At 44.9% G+C, this 16,026-nt stretch overlaps 1 protein-coding gene across 4 annotated transcripts in view; it reads left to right on the forward strand.

Moving 5' to 3' along the window:
- Positions 1 to 16,026, forward strand: part of ST8SIA5 (ST8 alpha-N-acetyl-neuraminide alpha-2,8-sialyltransferase 5) — a 51,410-nt gene that overhangs the window by 28,381 nt on the left and 7,003 nt on the right. For 2 of the 4 annotated variants that reach the window (XM_072992972.2, XM_072992973.2), the window contains 4 exons: positions 10,162 to 10,254; positions 11,349 to 11,435; positions 13,219 to 13,363; positions 15,115 to 15,227. In XM_072992972.2, coding sequence (XP_072849073.2) covers positions 10,162 to 10,254; positions 11,349 to 11,435; positions 13,219 to 13,363; positions 15,115 to 15,227 — 438 coding nt within the window. Of the gene's footprint in view, positions 1 to 1,982; positions 2,043 to 10,161; positions 10,255 to 11,348; positions 11,436 to 13,218; positions 13,364 to 15,114; positions 15,228 to 16,026 lie in introns of those variants that run through there. The other 2 variants (XM_078384160.1, XM_078384159.1) reach the window with 2 other exon arrangements.

A 16,026-nucleotide genomic window follows, 5' to 3' on the forward strand; every position in this document is an offset into this window, starting at 1 on the left:
ACTGTATTTCAAAGGACAGAGCAATGGATGCAGGTGATTAGGGCTTCACAAGGGCATTCATCCACTCCAGGTTTTCCTATGAATTTTACAGGATATATGTATCCAGGCTTTGGAGGCCAATGTAAGGATAGAATTCAGCACCATGGATAGCTCCTATGAATTACTGACCAAAACCCACAACTGATTCACTGCCCCTTTAAAATCAGAGTCAGTAGCCTTCACTGGAGCAGAAGGAGCATTCAGTGCAATGTGACCCAGAAGCGAAGAAAAGAGAAAGCTGATCTGTTTGCTGCAGTAAGCTGTAATGGACTTGATAGCTGCTGTGCTGCAGTTTCATGATTTGGGCAATTATATTTGTAAACAGCATTACTCAGTGCCGCTGTCCTTAAAAAAGAAAGGAAAAACTCTCCAGGTCAAGGGTATCAAATTCCCTTCAGACTTCCCTTTTCTCTCTGGGCTTAGCTGCAGTTCTCCCAAGAGCTGTGAGAGAAATGGGTTCCCCCAAGAATAGTGGCTGGACTCCAGGAGTATGTCACAACAAGAGGCCCATTGAATCAATGGAACTTTTACATGGGCACTGACTGACTCATCAAATCCTCACTGGATTTCAGCCGGTAGGATGTTGGACATAAAGGAGCAGTTAAGAGCTATTAGCTTTACAAAATTGTTTTTGTTTAGTTGTTAAGTCATGTCCGATTCTTCATGACCCCATGGACCAGAGCATGCCAGGCGCTCCTGTCTTCCATCGCCTCCTGGAGTTGGGTCAAAGTCATGTTGGTCGCTTCGATGACACTGTCCAGCCATCTCATCCTCTGTCATTCCCTTCTCCTCTTGCTTTCACACTTCCCCAACATCAAGGTCTTTTCCAGGGAGTCTTCTCTTCTCATGAGATGGCCAAAGTATTGGAGCCTCAGCTTCAAGATCTGTCCTTCCAGGGAGCACTCAGGGTTGATTTCCTTTAGAATGGATAGATTTGTTCTCCTTGCAGTCCAGGGGACTCTCAAGAGTCTCCTCCAGCACCACAATTCAAAGGCATCAATTCTTCGGCTGTCAGCCTTCTTTATGGTCCAGCTCTCACTTCCGTACATCACTGCTGGAAAAACCATAGCTTTGACTATGCGGACCTTTGTCGGCAAGGTGATGTCTCTGCTTTTTAAGATGCTGTCTAGGTTTGCAATTGCTTTCCTCCAAAGAAGCAGGCATTTTTTAATTTTGTGGCTGCTCACGAAGGTATCCCAACATGCCCTTTAACATGCTGCCACCAGTTGATCTCTTCATCCTATGAGAGACGGGGGTCCATTCAGCATTGAACTTTTAAACAGAAACAGGTTTATTGATTACACGTTGTTTTAGGACTAGTTCTTAAGTACATTCTTAAAGTTACACAAAGCGTCAGTATTCTACTTTAACCTCTTCTAGCTTAATTAATACGGGTCACACTCTGAATAATCGCTCCTTAAACACTCTCTCTGCCTCAAACTCCCAAACTATTTTTCCCTTCCAAACTCTGTCTCTGACTGAATTGATTAGACTCTGACTGATCCCTCCCTTATCGCTGCTCTGGCCGTGCCTTCCGACCACTCTCATTGGTACTGGCCAATAATCTTCTACCTAAGCCAAAGCAGGGTGAACGCCACAGTCCTCCCCCCTTAAGAAGTTTGTTTTAGGAAGGGAAGCCTAGCAGCTTGCCCTCATAAACAAACTGCTAAGTACATGCCAGTATAACAATAACTTACCAATATGTACATATACCTTATACAGTGGTGTCTCGCTTTACGATTGCCCTGCATTATGACGAATCCACTTTATGATGATCTTTTTGCGATCGCAATTGCGATCACAAAACGATGGTCTAAATGGGGGAATTTCGCTTCCTTGCTTCGGGAACTGATTCTTCACAAAACAATTATTTTTAAACAGCTGATTGGCGGTTTCAAAATGGCCACCGGGTAACTAAAATGGCTCCCCGCTGTGTTTAGGGATGGATTCCTTGCTATACAGGCAGCGAAAATGGCTGGCGTACGGAGGATCTCCGCTGGACGGTGAGTTTTAAGCCCATTGGAACGCATTGAAAGATTTTTAATGTGTTTCAATGGGCTTTTTATTTTCACTTTATGATGTTTTTGCTTAACGGCGATTTTCCTGGAATGGATTATCGCCGTTAAGCGAGGCACCACTGTAACACAATTTTTCTTTCTACTGTACTATGTTCACCAAATCAAAATTCGTACTTTAAACATTTAAAACAATCAGTATAACCTATTTCCCCAAAAATAAGACCTAACCTGAAAATAAGCCCTTGTATGATTTTTAGCATGCTTGTAATATAAGCCCTACCCCCCAAAATAAGCCCTAGTTAAGTGAAACACCGTCCTCCACCCTTGTGCAGCAGCCAGAACATGACATGACTGTCTTTGAATGAAGGTAGATTGTTGTACATGAATTTTTCCCTTTAGAGTCAGTTCCCTATCTTTAGTTCCTTCAGATCTGGGTTCAGAAGCCCCCTGCACTAAGCTTTTCCACAAAAGCTCTAGCACACCAGCCACTTCTTCACCACAGACCTCCGACTAAAAAGTACCCACAGCTCCAGACAATTCAGTTTTAAACTTTGGCTTCACTGGATTATTTCGTATCTCACCGCTGGACACCAATTGTGACATTTATGGGGAGTAGAGCATGGTTTTTTTTTAAAGTCCAGGGCCAGCTCTGTCACTCTGGTATTGCTCCAGCTCTCCTGTCAGCAACAGGGAAGGTGCAAGCTATTGACTCATACTTGTCTGAAGACATTTACTTGCTGTGCCAAGTTGATCTTCAAAAGAGAGTCACCTGCTTCGTTCTGGAAGGACACTTTATCCCTAGACATATGGGGCCAGCAGTCTCTTAGCTGTTGGAAGAGACGTGGAGCAATCTGTTCTGCAAGGTGACTTTGCTCCGATCGCAATCTTTTGTCATGACTAAGGAGATGGCTCTCTTTTTATGATTCAGATACCAGGGGACAGAGATAATATTTACTTATTTAGCACAGGAATGTTTTTATAGCACGGGCTCCCCGAGCAAGATATGACAATTAAAAGCAGCTGTGAGGTGAATAATATAAGCCCTTAAAAAAATAAATCAGAAGAATTCCTGCATCACCAAGAGCAAGATCAAGGTTAAAAAAAAAGGGGGGGGATAATGATTTTGACGGCTTTGATTTTATCATCAAGTTTGAAGGGATGGTTACTGTTTTTAGTTTGTAGGTATGATTTCATTTTTCTACGGCTGCGCTTTTATCGCTTGTTAGTTAGACCCCCACCCCCGGCCAATATTCAGGTACATTAAAAATATAGATCTGAACTAGGGAAATAAATAAAAAATATCAAAAATCTCATGCTGTTGAAGAAAACAAAGCTTGTGATGGGCACCAAAGGCTACATCAGATTTGGGGCCACCATTTGCTGTTTTGGAGACTCGGTACATTTTTGGATATATGTGTGAGGGTCTAGAGAGAGAGGGAGATACAGCCCACTCGATCTGGGCCAAATTCGATGCAGGACTCTCATAGGATACCCACTCCTGGCTTTGAGAGAGATGCAGGGTGGATCTGGTATGGTGAGCTGGACAGCCAGTTTGGAATGGATGCATCCTTTTTTCTTCCAAGTCCTTTTTTTTCTTTCTTGTATGTTGAATCTTTCACACTGGGCCTTACCTTCTGGAGATGCAGAAAATGACTATGTAGCTCCATCTTCCACATGGCAGTCTTTCCAATAGTGGAAACAAGATGTCTCATGACCTCACCATCTTCTCTTCCTCAAGCAGAACAAACCTGTCTCGATCAACTGTTCCTCACAGAAATTAGGTTCCATCTTGACCCACCTTCTTCTTGAAATCTTCTAACTTATAGATTGCTCAACCGTAGTTCCCCGAACTGGACACCATTTGCCGTTTCAGATGTGACCAAAGCACAATAAAGCAGTAATAGTCCTTCCCTTGACCTGGATGGACACTATGCTTCTGTTCATGTCACCTAGAATTGTGTTAGTCCACACCAACACTCCTGTTTTACTTGGGTTTTGATGGGATCCCTAGATTGTTTTCATACAAAACACTGATAGATTGTGCCCCCCCATCCTTTATATGTGCATCTAAACCTATTACAGTGTTCAACAAATAATTTGGTGGTGTTACTCATCACATTGTTTGAAATATAGTTTATTTCGTTGTTTGTTCAGTCGTTTAGTCGTGTCCGACTCTTTGTGACCCCATGGATTTCGTTACTCGTTACCTATCTTTCCTTTTGGTGAAGGGTAAAAAAACAACTCTTTGGACTGATATCAATAATAACTGTGTGCTGCCTCCATGGTTTTCTAGGGAGGGAATATTCAGAAGTGGTTTGCTTTTCTCTTCTTTGGGGAGCATCTTGGGACTTGTGCAGCTTGCCCAAGGCTACACAGGCTGGCTCTTCTCTCGGGAGGCACAGCGGGGGAATTGAAATCCCAACCTCTGGCTTCGCAGCCAGAGACCTAACTGACTGAGCTCTCCAGCCAGCTCAGATTGATACTGGAATGGCATAAAACTTGGGGTGGAGAAAACCTGCGAAAATGACTCTCAAAATATCATTTAAAAGTAATGTTTTAAAATTAAGGTGTACAGAATTATAATTTTGGATTACATTTCCCAGAATCTCCCTTCTCAACGTGGCCAGTAGCTACGCTGCATGGGGGATGCTGGCAGTTGTAGTCTAAAACCACAAATCTCCACACTTCTGTTTAAAAATAACTAGAGAAGATTCCTTACGTTGCTTTTCAAATGTCAATTTGTTAGGCCCTTCTTGCTGCCAAGGCAAGCAACTACTTACAGGTAATTTATGACATGTGTAACATACTACTAGCCTTCAAGATCTGGCAAGGCCACTTTGGATCCTCTCTTGTTGACAAACTCTTGCAGTTTGGGCATTCAGTAACGTTCAAGGTGCTGATCTTTATGATGGCAGCGTAGGCTGATCACAGCTAACGGGTGGCAGCCGTAAACTGTGTCCCCCCCCTCCTGTGCTATTTATGAAGCTTTTAAAAGTCTGCAGCTTCAGGCACACATAATTGTGTTGCTCTGTGTGGGACTTAATACACACACGAATTGCAGCTTCAGCGGAGAGCGAGTGGGCAAAAGTGCAGGGTTTCTCTTGGGGCGGTCCAACCTGCTCTTGCCATTGAAACAAGGCTTTTCAACAGGGGAAAAAAAAGTGATTTGGGAGAAACTGCAGAGCCAAAACCGATGAAAAAATGGCAAACTTCCATTCGAGAAAGGACTCCCCATTCTTGCAGAGTGAACAGAAATAATAAGAGGTCATCAGGAACATAGACGTTCTTAAGCTAGAACTTTGGGAAAAGGTACTTCTTGGGAACGACAACACCCATAATCCCCCACTGGCTATGCTAATTGGAGAATTCTTTAAGTTGTACTCCATGAAAATATTGTTGCCAAGCCTTAGACTTCTGGTTTGAGCCGAAAGGCTGGACTCGTGGCCTGAGTCCAGAGCCTATTATCCAAACCATGTTAATTGCAGTGGAGACCCTGCCATTAGGCAGAGTAAATCAGCAGCTTCAGACAGCGAGTACTCTGTGTCTTCCATGGCTTGTCCTGATCTTTTGAACTCTCCCACTATCCTCAGGGTGGTGGAAGAAAAGTCTTTCATTCTCCGTATTCAACTGAGCAGTCCAGTTCGTCTTCCGTTGGTGGAACGGGAGAAGGGGAGCCATCTTGTCCTTTTTCTTCCAGCAGGAAAATGACTTGAGCTCGGCCGGCATAGCTAAAGTGGCTTTCCTGAAAAGTTGTTGTGGGTTTTTCGGGCTCTTTGGCCATGTTCTGAAGCTATTGACTCATAACAACCTTCAGAACGTGGCCAAAGAGTCTGAAAAACCCACAACGACCATTAGATCCCGGCCGTGAAAGCCTTCGCGAATACATTTTCCCTAAAACTTTGTATAATAAAATGTTGGACAAGCTTGCCCACTTCCTGCTATTTTCCCTTCTACCTGGGTCAAAGTCATCATCTTCTTCCTTTTTAAAGCCCACTTATCTGGGCAAAGGGGAAATGACCAAGTTAGGGGACATTCAAGAGGCCCTGGGAAATTCTTCTGTTTCTTTGATCAAATTGGCTGCCCGTCTCTGTCTTCCTCTTATAATTTCTTTGTCAGCCAAGAGTCTGTCTTGCCTGCTGGATTCCCATATGGCAGACAAGCTGTCAGAATTTGAGCTGGATTTTTCTCCCCGGTTTGAGCAATTACAGACAACACCACTGGGGTTGATGGGCATCATCCTTGATGATCGATTTATCTGTCTTTATCATTGTCTAGTTCCCCTGACATCGTTGGTAGAACAGGTAAAAGGAAGATGAAAAGTATAAGCCACTCCAAGGAGTGGTCGTGGCCTTGTGCAGAAATGTTTTCAAGGTTTGCCGTGGTAAACTGGGAAGTGCAAATGCCTATCATGACAGTTCCCCATCATCCCTCCCCTGTAAGGACTGTCCAAAAAGGACAGGCTACTGGAGCGGTCCCTATCAACACATGAGGAGCAGGTCTTTGGTACTGTTAATGGCTCTTAATTGCACATTCAAGACCCAAGCATCTTTGTATATAATATTCTCTATTATAGCTGGCAGCGATATAATGTTCCTGAGAATTGCAGCTGGGCATTGTAATCTAAAAATATCTGGAGAGCTGCATTTTGCTCTCACCCTAAGTATATAGTAGTCTAATGGGCAAAGACAGAAAGTCTAGTATTCATTAGCATTTTTAAAAAAGTAACTACTGTTAACCACGTCACAATAGAACAAGCAGGAATCCATCTGTTCTGCTGTGAAGAACTGTTATCAGAATTTTAAATTAAAAAGTATCTGTGCCAAAGATTCAGACCATGAATCCCCCCCCCCACCCGGTCCCCCTGTTTGGTGCACAGCTGGGCAAGTTGGCCTGTTGGTGCAGGATGGTGGACCCGCTCTAGTTTACTTCGTTCTCAGTGGGTGTGGTGGCTGAATGGGAACAGACTAAAATTGAGCCTGGTAGCCGTCAAAGCTGCCAATAGCTTCCTGTTGGTTTGCATTTCTGGTATGGTGAAGTGGCTTAATAGATTGAGCCGCTTCACAGTATCAGCCAATTGAGCATTTTAAAAAAGCAAAGATACACACATAGGGTTCCCCCCCTCTTTTTTCAGTGCTCCCCCCCCCCGGTTACATGCAAAAGAAGAGAAGGAAAAAGTGAGTGCATCTGGAAAGGCAAAGTGCAAACAGAGTGATGTGCCTGTATCCCCAGCAGAACATTAAGAGTCTTTCATTTTTACACGGACACACAGATCCTGTTGGGAAGATCTCTTGTTCAGATGCTTACATGCCCCTTTCGTTTTTGATCTGTTTTGCACCTTCCAGATAACCCTTGTCTCCTATTCTCTCTCCCCGCCCCCCCATACATTACAAGATGCAAAAAGGGGTGGGTCCCTTTTCTCTCTCTCCACGGCTGAGATCTCATTACTAGCCCCCCTCTGTTCAGCGCTGGTGAAGCCTCATCTAGAATACCGTGTCCAGTTCTGGACATCGCACTTTAGGAAGAATACCAACAATCTGGAGCAGGTTCAGAGGAGGGCGACGAGGAGGATCCGGAGACTGGAAACCAAGCCTTGCGAGGGAAGACTTAAAGAATTGGGCATGTTTAGCCTTGAGAAAAGAAGACTGAGGGGAGATAGGGTAGAATTATTCAAATACTTGACACATTGTCATACAGAAGAGGAGCAGAATCTGTTCTTAGTTATCCCAGAGTACAGGATGTGTAATAATGGTCTCAAAGGAAGCCAGATTTAGGCTAAATATCAGGAAAAAAACTCTTAACTGTTAGAGCAGTATGACGCTTACATCGGGAGGTGCTGAATGCTCCAGTTCTGGAGAGAAAACTGGACAACCACTGCTTTGATTAGTATTCCTGCCTTGAGCAGGGGGTTGGACTTGATGGCCTTATAGGCCCCTTCTAAATCCCTTATTCTATGATTCTGTGATCAGGGAGGTGATGGGAGATTGCACACACTCCTTCTCCGCATGTCCACTTCTTTCTGTCTGCCTTCCCCTCCTCCCTCCCTCACATTGGAATGAAGACTCAGCGGGCAATTTCCATTTCTGGAGATGCCCTGGCTGGCTGTAAATTGGATCTGTTCATTGCCTCGAGCAGAAAATACGACTCCCTGAATCACAGGGATGGCATTAACATTAAGTTAAAAGACAGAAACAGAACAGGGATCTTTGCTCTTCGGTGGGGAATCGAAATTCCAAGTCTCTGGAGATGTTAGCAGAATGGATTAGCTTGGAAGGTGGCAGAGTCTTCATAGCTGCTCGTTTTTAAGCAGAGGTTGGCTGCCCATCGGCCCAGGGGTGTGTGTCTGTGTTCCAGCTATGCATTTCCCGAAACTATAGGGGTTCGGCGAAATGACCTTTGGGGGTCCTTCCTGCTCTATAACGGTATGCTTCTGGGACACCTTGAGGATGAGATTACACATTAAGACCAGGTTTGCCTGCATGGACATTTTGTTGAGGAGTTTGTTTTTGCTGGGATTTCTTTTGTTCCCCCCCCCCACACACACACCGCATGACATAGGAGGTGGGGCTTTCCCTCCTTAAATGAGGGTGTGCCAGGACCACGCGCCTAACAGCGTGCGAAATCCTCAAATTCTCTGATTCTATCTCTGGTCCTAATATGGTAAACAGGAAAGCCAATTAGCATTGCATACACCTGAGAGGCAGGAAAGTTTTAAGGGTCGGATCATACTTCTGCACCATTAGAGACCAGGCCGGGTAGGTGGGGCTCATCAGCCCTGGAAAGCAGCCCATCTAGGAGAAGGAAAACTCCGATTTCAAACCTCCACTGCCTTGTGGCTATATCCACTCATAGAAAAGGCTTCAAGAGTTAACCTAGAGGCCAAATCCAGAGCTGGAGTCCCGAAGGCAGTTCGTGTTGTTCTGGCAACTCCTGCGACGTTGCTGGAACCAGTTGTGTTGGCTCTTGCCTTTCCATTGGGCCATTTCAGCAATGTGGAGAGGGGGGATCTGCTGCTTGGGTAACAGCCTATCCTCCATACTACTTTACCCAGGCTTCATGCTCTGGAGAGAACACTTCTCGATACAGAGCATGTTACCATAGTCTCTCGAGACTGAAGGATGCCTATGATGATGATTCCAACATCCCAGGTCTTTTGCTCAGTTACAGGTGTCATATCTTGCCGTTGAACAAAGGTAGCTCTGATGCAGAGGTTTGATCCAAATGGACCTTTGGTGAGATGATATTTTTCCAGGAAGAAATCAGTGGTTTGGCTAATATCAGTTAAGAGAGTGGAGAGAACGCTGGACTAGGATTCGGGTTCAAATCACTGTTACTTGGCCATGGAAACTCGTTGTGCATGTGTGTGTGTGTGTGTGTGTGTGTGTGTGTGTGTGTGTGTGTGTGTGTGTGTGTGTGTGTGTGTGTGTGTGTGTGTGTGTGTGTTCCCAACACAGCAGCTACGTTGTACCCTGAAGTGTGTAGTTCAGGCTTCTGGCAAGAGTGTGTTCTGTTCTTCCGTTGCCACAGCCATTCACTGTGTGGGGTGGAACTGAGAAACTGAGAGACAGGGAAGGAGAAGAGGATGGCTAAAAACGGGAGACCGAGCAGCAAGTTTGCATGTTTCTTCCCCTCCCCTTTAAACACTCGCTTGCTTAGCTCTCTGTCATTTATTTGAACAGACAACTCATTGATCGGGATAATTGGGAGTTTGAACGCAGGCCCCTTACACAAGAGTTGCGCTAACAAGGAAGCCAGATAATCACCCTTTTTGATTCTCCTGGCAAAATTTCCCCTGCCTGTGTGCATATATGGAATCAGAGGTTGCTTGCAAGGGTAAAACGGGGGATAATCATTTTTTTCTGGATTGTAATTTCCAGAACACTCCAGGGCCATGCTGGTTAGGGGATTCTGGGTTTTGTAATCAGAAGTCTCATTTCCAAGTTCTTGGTATAATATCAAATAACTGGATAGCAGTTGTTTCTATTCAGATCATTTGGTTGAGTACCAAAGAGAAGTATGTCTGTTTTCTGAACAAATCAGTAGTGATTACATTTTCTTAAAACTTCTTCTCCTTCTTCTCTTCCCTCTCCTCCTCCTCCTCCTCTAGGTACTTTGAATTTTATGAAGGTCCTTTAGCATTCAACTCCTCAAAATGTCTGGAGCTGAGGCGGGACATCATTGAGGTGAAGGTACTTTCAATGTAAGTGAGACCCGAAAGATGTTTGTTCTTTGTTCTTAAGAATCATTCAGCTGGAAGGGGCTTAGAAGGCCATCGAGTCCAACCCCGTGCTCAACACAGGAATCCAAATCAAAGTAGATCCAACAGAGGGTTGTCCATTTCTTGAATGCCTCCAGTGTTGGAGCGCTCACCACTTCCCAAGTTAATGGGTTCCATTGTTGTACTGCTCTAACAGTTAAGCAGTCTTTCCTGCTATTGAGCCGAAATCTGGCTTCCTGTAACTTGAGCCCATTATTATGTGTCCTGCACTTTGGAATGATTGAGAACAGATCCTCCCTCCTCTGTAGGACTACGTTTCAAGCATTTGACAAGTTCTATTCTCTCTCTCCCTCCAGTCTTCTTTTCTCAAGGCTAAACATGGCCAGTTCTTTCAGTCTTTCCTCACAAGGCTTGGTTTTCTCTCTTACTTCCAGTCAAAGTATAGTTAGCAGCCAGACTGACACAGTACAGTTGAGTGGCTTATGGGCTGAGTCAGCATAACTCTTGCTAAATGGCTCCGTTGGAATGCACTCTTGTTTCTTCACACTGTGGTGTTTTTCTAGCTTCCCTTCTATAAAAGTGTCTTTTTCTTATTCTCTCTACCCCACCCCTGCTTCTGCTGTCTTCTCCCTTCGGGAGATTTCCAAATTTTCATGCTTCACTGGTCTAAAGTACAAAATGACCTAGTTCCTTAAGAAGTATACAAGAGCACGTTACCATAGTCTCTCGAGACTGAAGGATGCCTAATCAAGGTTAAGGTTAGGGTTCCCCTTGACATTTCGTCCAGTTGCGTCCGACTCTAGGGCGTGGTGCTCATCCCCATTTTCCAAGCCGTAGAGCCAACGTTTGTCTGAAGACAGTTTCCGTGGTCACGTGGCCAGCGTGACTAGACACGGAACGCCGTGACCTTCCCACTGAGCCTTGATTCTAGCTTCTTAATAAAGGGGGAGGGTAGCGTCTCTTAACCCAAAGTAGCAAATACCCCCATTGGCAGATGGGCTGCCTCTTGAGCCCAGCTCTGGAGTTAACTAAACATTCATCTCTAGTCCAATATTCTCTTCCTATCTTGCTTTTAGGGTGAAGCAGACCGAATTGTTTGAGAGGTGGAAGAATCTTCAGATGTGCAAATGGGAGATGAATATCACAGAAGCCAACTTCTTCAAGTAAGATGGGACTCAACTCAGAGGAGAATGAGGCCGCAGTAACGCCGTGGGCCAAAATGCCTGTCTTGGCCTGTCAGATTTGCGATTAGGTTTCGCAGTTTTTTGAGTTCATCATTGTCTGAGTTCAGAAAAGTTTATTTTGGACTACAGCTCTTGGAAAAGTAACTTTTCCAAGCTGGGATCATTCTTTACGTCTCTGAAATGTGAGCAGCGTTGCTTACAGTGGTAGCCATAGGTGACTCATAATTACAACAGGGATTCCCCCCCCCCAAAAAAAATTGGGGCTGAGATACTCTCTTTTCCAGTTCAAGAGCTGCATCTGGGGAATATTAGGGCTCCTAAGAGGTTCCATATGGTCCACCCCTAATCGAGATGTTTCAACTTCCAAAATGGTAGCATGAGATCTTCAGCTGCAGGAGAAGGCTTGGGGATTTTAGGAGCTTCTCAGGGAAGCGATTCACCTATTAAATTGGCCACGGGTCTTTCCTGCAGTGCTTTAAAAGGTTCCCCGTTGACAATTTGTCCAGTCGTGTCTGACTCTAGGCGGCGGTGCTCATCTCCGTTTCCAACCCATAGAGCTAGTGTTTGTCTGAGGACAATCTTCCGTGGTCACGTGGCCAGCGTGACTAGACATGGAACGCCGTTTACCTTCTCACTGAGGTGGTACCTATTTATCTACTCACATTTTTGCATTTTGCATGGTTTTGAACCTCTAGGTTGGCAGGAGCTGGGACAAGCGATGGGGGCTCACTCCGTCTTGTGGATTCGATCTTATGACTGCAGGTCTTCTGACCTTGCAGCACAGAGGCTTCTGCGGTTTAACCCGCAGCGCCATCACGTACAAAATATCCATTTTTCAAAGTGGGATTTTGGTCACTTCCCCCTTTTTCTGTTTTTGTATTGTGGTCTGTGGGGACCCCAGTGGATGCTTGGGAGACAGAATTGGGTGCAGACCAGCTGAAATGATCCCGCCTCCATTATAGAGATTCCTAACCCTCCTATACCACAGCCGTTCCATGGATGGGGAATTTATGGATCTCAAATTACAGAATTCCACTTTATCATGCTGTCTGTGCGATTCTGGGAGTTACAGCCCCCAAAATAACTTCTTGTTGTTGTTGTTGTTGTTGTTGTTGTTGTTGTTGTTGTTGTTGTTGCTGCTGCTGCTGCAACAGTTCCTATGCCTCCTTTGAGAAAGCTGCATCAATTCCATCACCAAATCAGAGGGTTGGAAGGGATAATCTGACTTTACCCACAAGATATAGGAATTCTACTAGTATAGCAACCTGAGAATAACCATCTAGACTCTACTTACAGATCTTCTAATGAAGGGGAATCCATCACTTTCCAAAAAAACCCTTCCACCACTGCAAGACCCATTGTTTCAGGAAGTGCTTACTAATAATCAAAGCCCCGGTCCCTTCAACCTCATTGCTTGAGGCTTTGAAGTTCAGGCTTCGTCTTTCAGAACCAACCGGGAGTGAATTGGCTCCATCCTCTCTCTGACAAAGGCTGGCTATCATATCATCATTTTCCTAGGTTAAAAAATGCCTAGTTTTTTTGATGTCGTTGGGTGTCTGGCTTCAGGTTTATGTTTGACCTTGCAACAGTCAACATTCCCTCTAATTTTCTGCTAGCATGAGCTGGAGGCCACCCAACATGCACAGGGTTCTTCTGACTGCAGCCGGAAGCAAATGGGTGGGAACTCTGGCTCAGCCATGTGGCTGCACAGCTTAGAGGAAACATTGGCTGCAGTTGATGGGTGCAACTTTTCCCTCCCCAGGTCTACTTTGGCCAGATGTTGCAATGCACCAGCTTTCCTCTTCACCACGCAGAAAAACACTCCTTTGGGAACTAAACTGAAATATGAGGTGGACACAAGCGGGATCTTCCACATCAACCAAGAGATATTCAGAATGTTTCCAAAGGTAACAATATCTGTGATTCATTTGCACTAATTCCTGATATATTACCACTTTATCTAAAAGTTCACCTGTTAGTGTTTTGTTTCAAACTGGTGTCCGAACTAGAGACGGGCGCTTAGAAATATGCGTATTAGAAATGAAGCCCTGTGCTGCAGATGATACTGAGTCCTGTCTCCCATGCCCATGGCTCACTTACTGGGCTCTGTGTGGCATAGAGATCTGCCTTCAGTGCTGGCACACCAATCCAGGAAGGAGCCCGGTTGGCCCTTCCCTGCCTCCCCATGCAGCTGACCACTCATTGGCTGAGTGGGAAGACTCTGCACTGCAGTGGGTGGCTGCCTGGGGAGGCAGTAAAGGCTGGCTGGGTTCCTTCCCAGTTCCGTGTACTGGTGCTGAAGGCGGATTCCTATGCCTCACAGAGCCCAGTAAGTGGGCCAGCTGGTTCTGGGCATGGGAGATGGGAATCAGTGCCACCTGCGCTGCTGGGCTTCATTTCTAATATGAATACGAAGTGCCCGTCTCTAATCTGCACTGTCCTTGTTAGTCCCTTGGCCTTTGCCGATGCATTTCTGTGCAGCAGCTGATAGCCGCTATAACTTATATTTAGCCCTTGTGTCATTGAAATATATCCATTTCCTGCTGCAACAGAGCATTAGACTCCATGACATTTGGGGTCATTTTCAGTACTACAGTTCTGTGATGTCCAGTGAAGCTTACATGAGGACAGTGCCCGAGAGTGCTATAAAAATCCCAGGGCAAGGCCTGATAATTCTGTGAAAAATATATATTGATGATAATTTATTAGAGTTTCAGATGTGTGTAATCTTGTTTGGTCTCACGGTGGGTGGCTTGGAAACTCTGCTAGAGCAGGAGAGAAGCAGAGTTTTGCATCCATTTGGTTAGCAAACTACATGGGAGGCCATGTAAGTATTGTGGATAATTCATAATTCTTTTCAGTTAGCAAAAATGTCAGGTACGAACGACAACTGCACAGAGAAAGCATAAGAGAACGGGTCAAGTCTCAAGAGTCACCCCCTTCACAGTAACTAGCGCTTTGTAGTTCCAAATCACTCTGGAAGCATGTTAAGTAGAAAAAGAGAAAAGCATCTTTACTTACAATTGCCGTCAGTGATTTTTGACATATAAAGGGATAGTTACTGTAAGCGGGGGGAGGGGCAACTGTGAGACATGAGCTATTTATTCTCTTATGCTTTCTCTGTGCAGTTGTTTGATCTTGATCCTCTGCTAGCCAAACAGGATGATCTATGATCCACAACACTTATGTGCCTACCAGACCTTGGAAATCTGAGAAAGCTTAGCCCTGCCTAGCCACTTCTGCCATCTTTATCATGTCCAAGTGAAACCATTATCTCTCAGCTCTGAGTGATGACAGAGACCTGGAAAGACTTTTTCCTCCCACCCTTGTTGTTAAAGCCCCCAGAAGTTTTGCTTGTGGGAATCCTGCAGATTCCTGCAGTCCACGAACTCTGAAAATCTCATGCCTAATAAAAACTTCATGTGGTTGCAACCACCACTTGTCCTCATTCCATCCAGGATGGCTATCAGAACTTGGCCAAGTTCTTTTATTTTTAATTAAACTCTCAGACCCTCCCAGCCTAGATGGGTAGTAGGTCTGCTGGCTGTGGGATTGTGGGAGCTGTAGTCCACAAAAGTAACTTTGCCAAATGCTGGCAGCCTCTAGAAGTGTTCCTGGTACTGATGAAGGGCCCTAACGTGTCCCCCTTTTGCTCTAGGAGATGCCGTACTATCGTTCCCAGTTTAAGAAATGTGCTGTGGTTGGAAACGGAGGGATTCTGAAGAACAGCCGATGCGGACGAGAGATTGACAGTGCAGATTTTGTCTTTCGGTAATTTTCTCAGCACGATTCCTTTATGTTGAAATAATTGTGGAAGGTTACTGGCAAATGTTTTCCTATTAGTGTTTGGTCAGTCTCTCAAGCGTCTTCCTTCTTTCCTCCGTTCCCCCCGTCCCTCCCTCCCTTCCTTCCTTCCTTCCTTCCATCACTAGTGCCTTCCTTCCTTCCTTCCTTCCTTCCTTCCTTCCTTCCTTCCTTCCTTCCTTCCTTCCTTCCTTCCTTCCTTCCTTCCTTCCTTCCTTCCTTCCTTCCTTCCTTCCTTGACCCTCAGTTATTGTCAATAGCTTTTCAAGGCAGAGTGGGCAAAATTAAGTCGTGAGCCCCAATTTTATTTATTTATTTATTTATTGACAACAGAAGGGCTGGTGGACAGATAAATGGCTTGAACCTGTAGAAAATAGCTCTGCATTTATTTTATTTTATTTTATTGTTTATCTTGTAGGCCATCTTTCTTTCTGTGAGAGCATCGAAGGAGTCTCACAATGAGTAATACTCAAAACAAAACAAACACTCACACACCCCCAAAAAACCCCACACAATAAATTACAGATTAAGAAGCAATTAAACTACAGCATTATGAAAGACAAGCTTTCCTGAAATGTGGGTTGACCGCCTTTATTTCTATGCTCAGTTTCGAAAAGTCCTTTCTGAGCTGTAGCTCCCAGGATGCATCTGGGAGTCAGGGTCAAAAAAGGATAACTTTCCCAGTTTTGTACATTCATTTTTACTGTGAGCTATTGTAAGGGTCTGGGTTATTCTAGGAGGACTTTGTGCATGGTGGTCATGAAAC

The sequence above is a fragment of the Pogona vitticeps genome, chromosome 2, assembly GCF_051106095.1.
Source record: "Pogona vitticeps strain Pit_001003342236 chromosome 2, PviZW2.1, whole genome shotgun sequence".
NCBI lineage: Eukaryota > Metazoa > Chordata > Lepidosauria > Squamata > Agamidae > Pogona > Pogona vitticeps.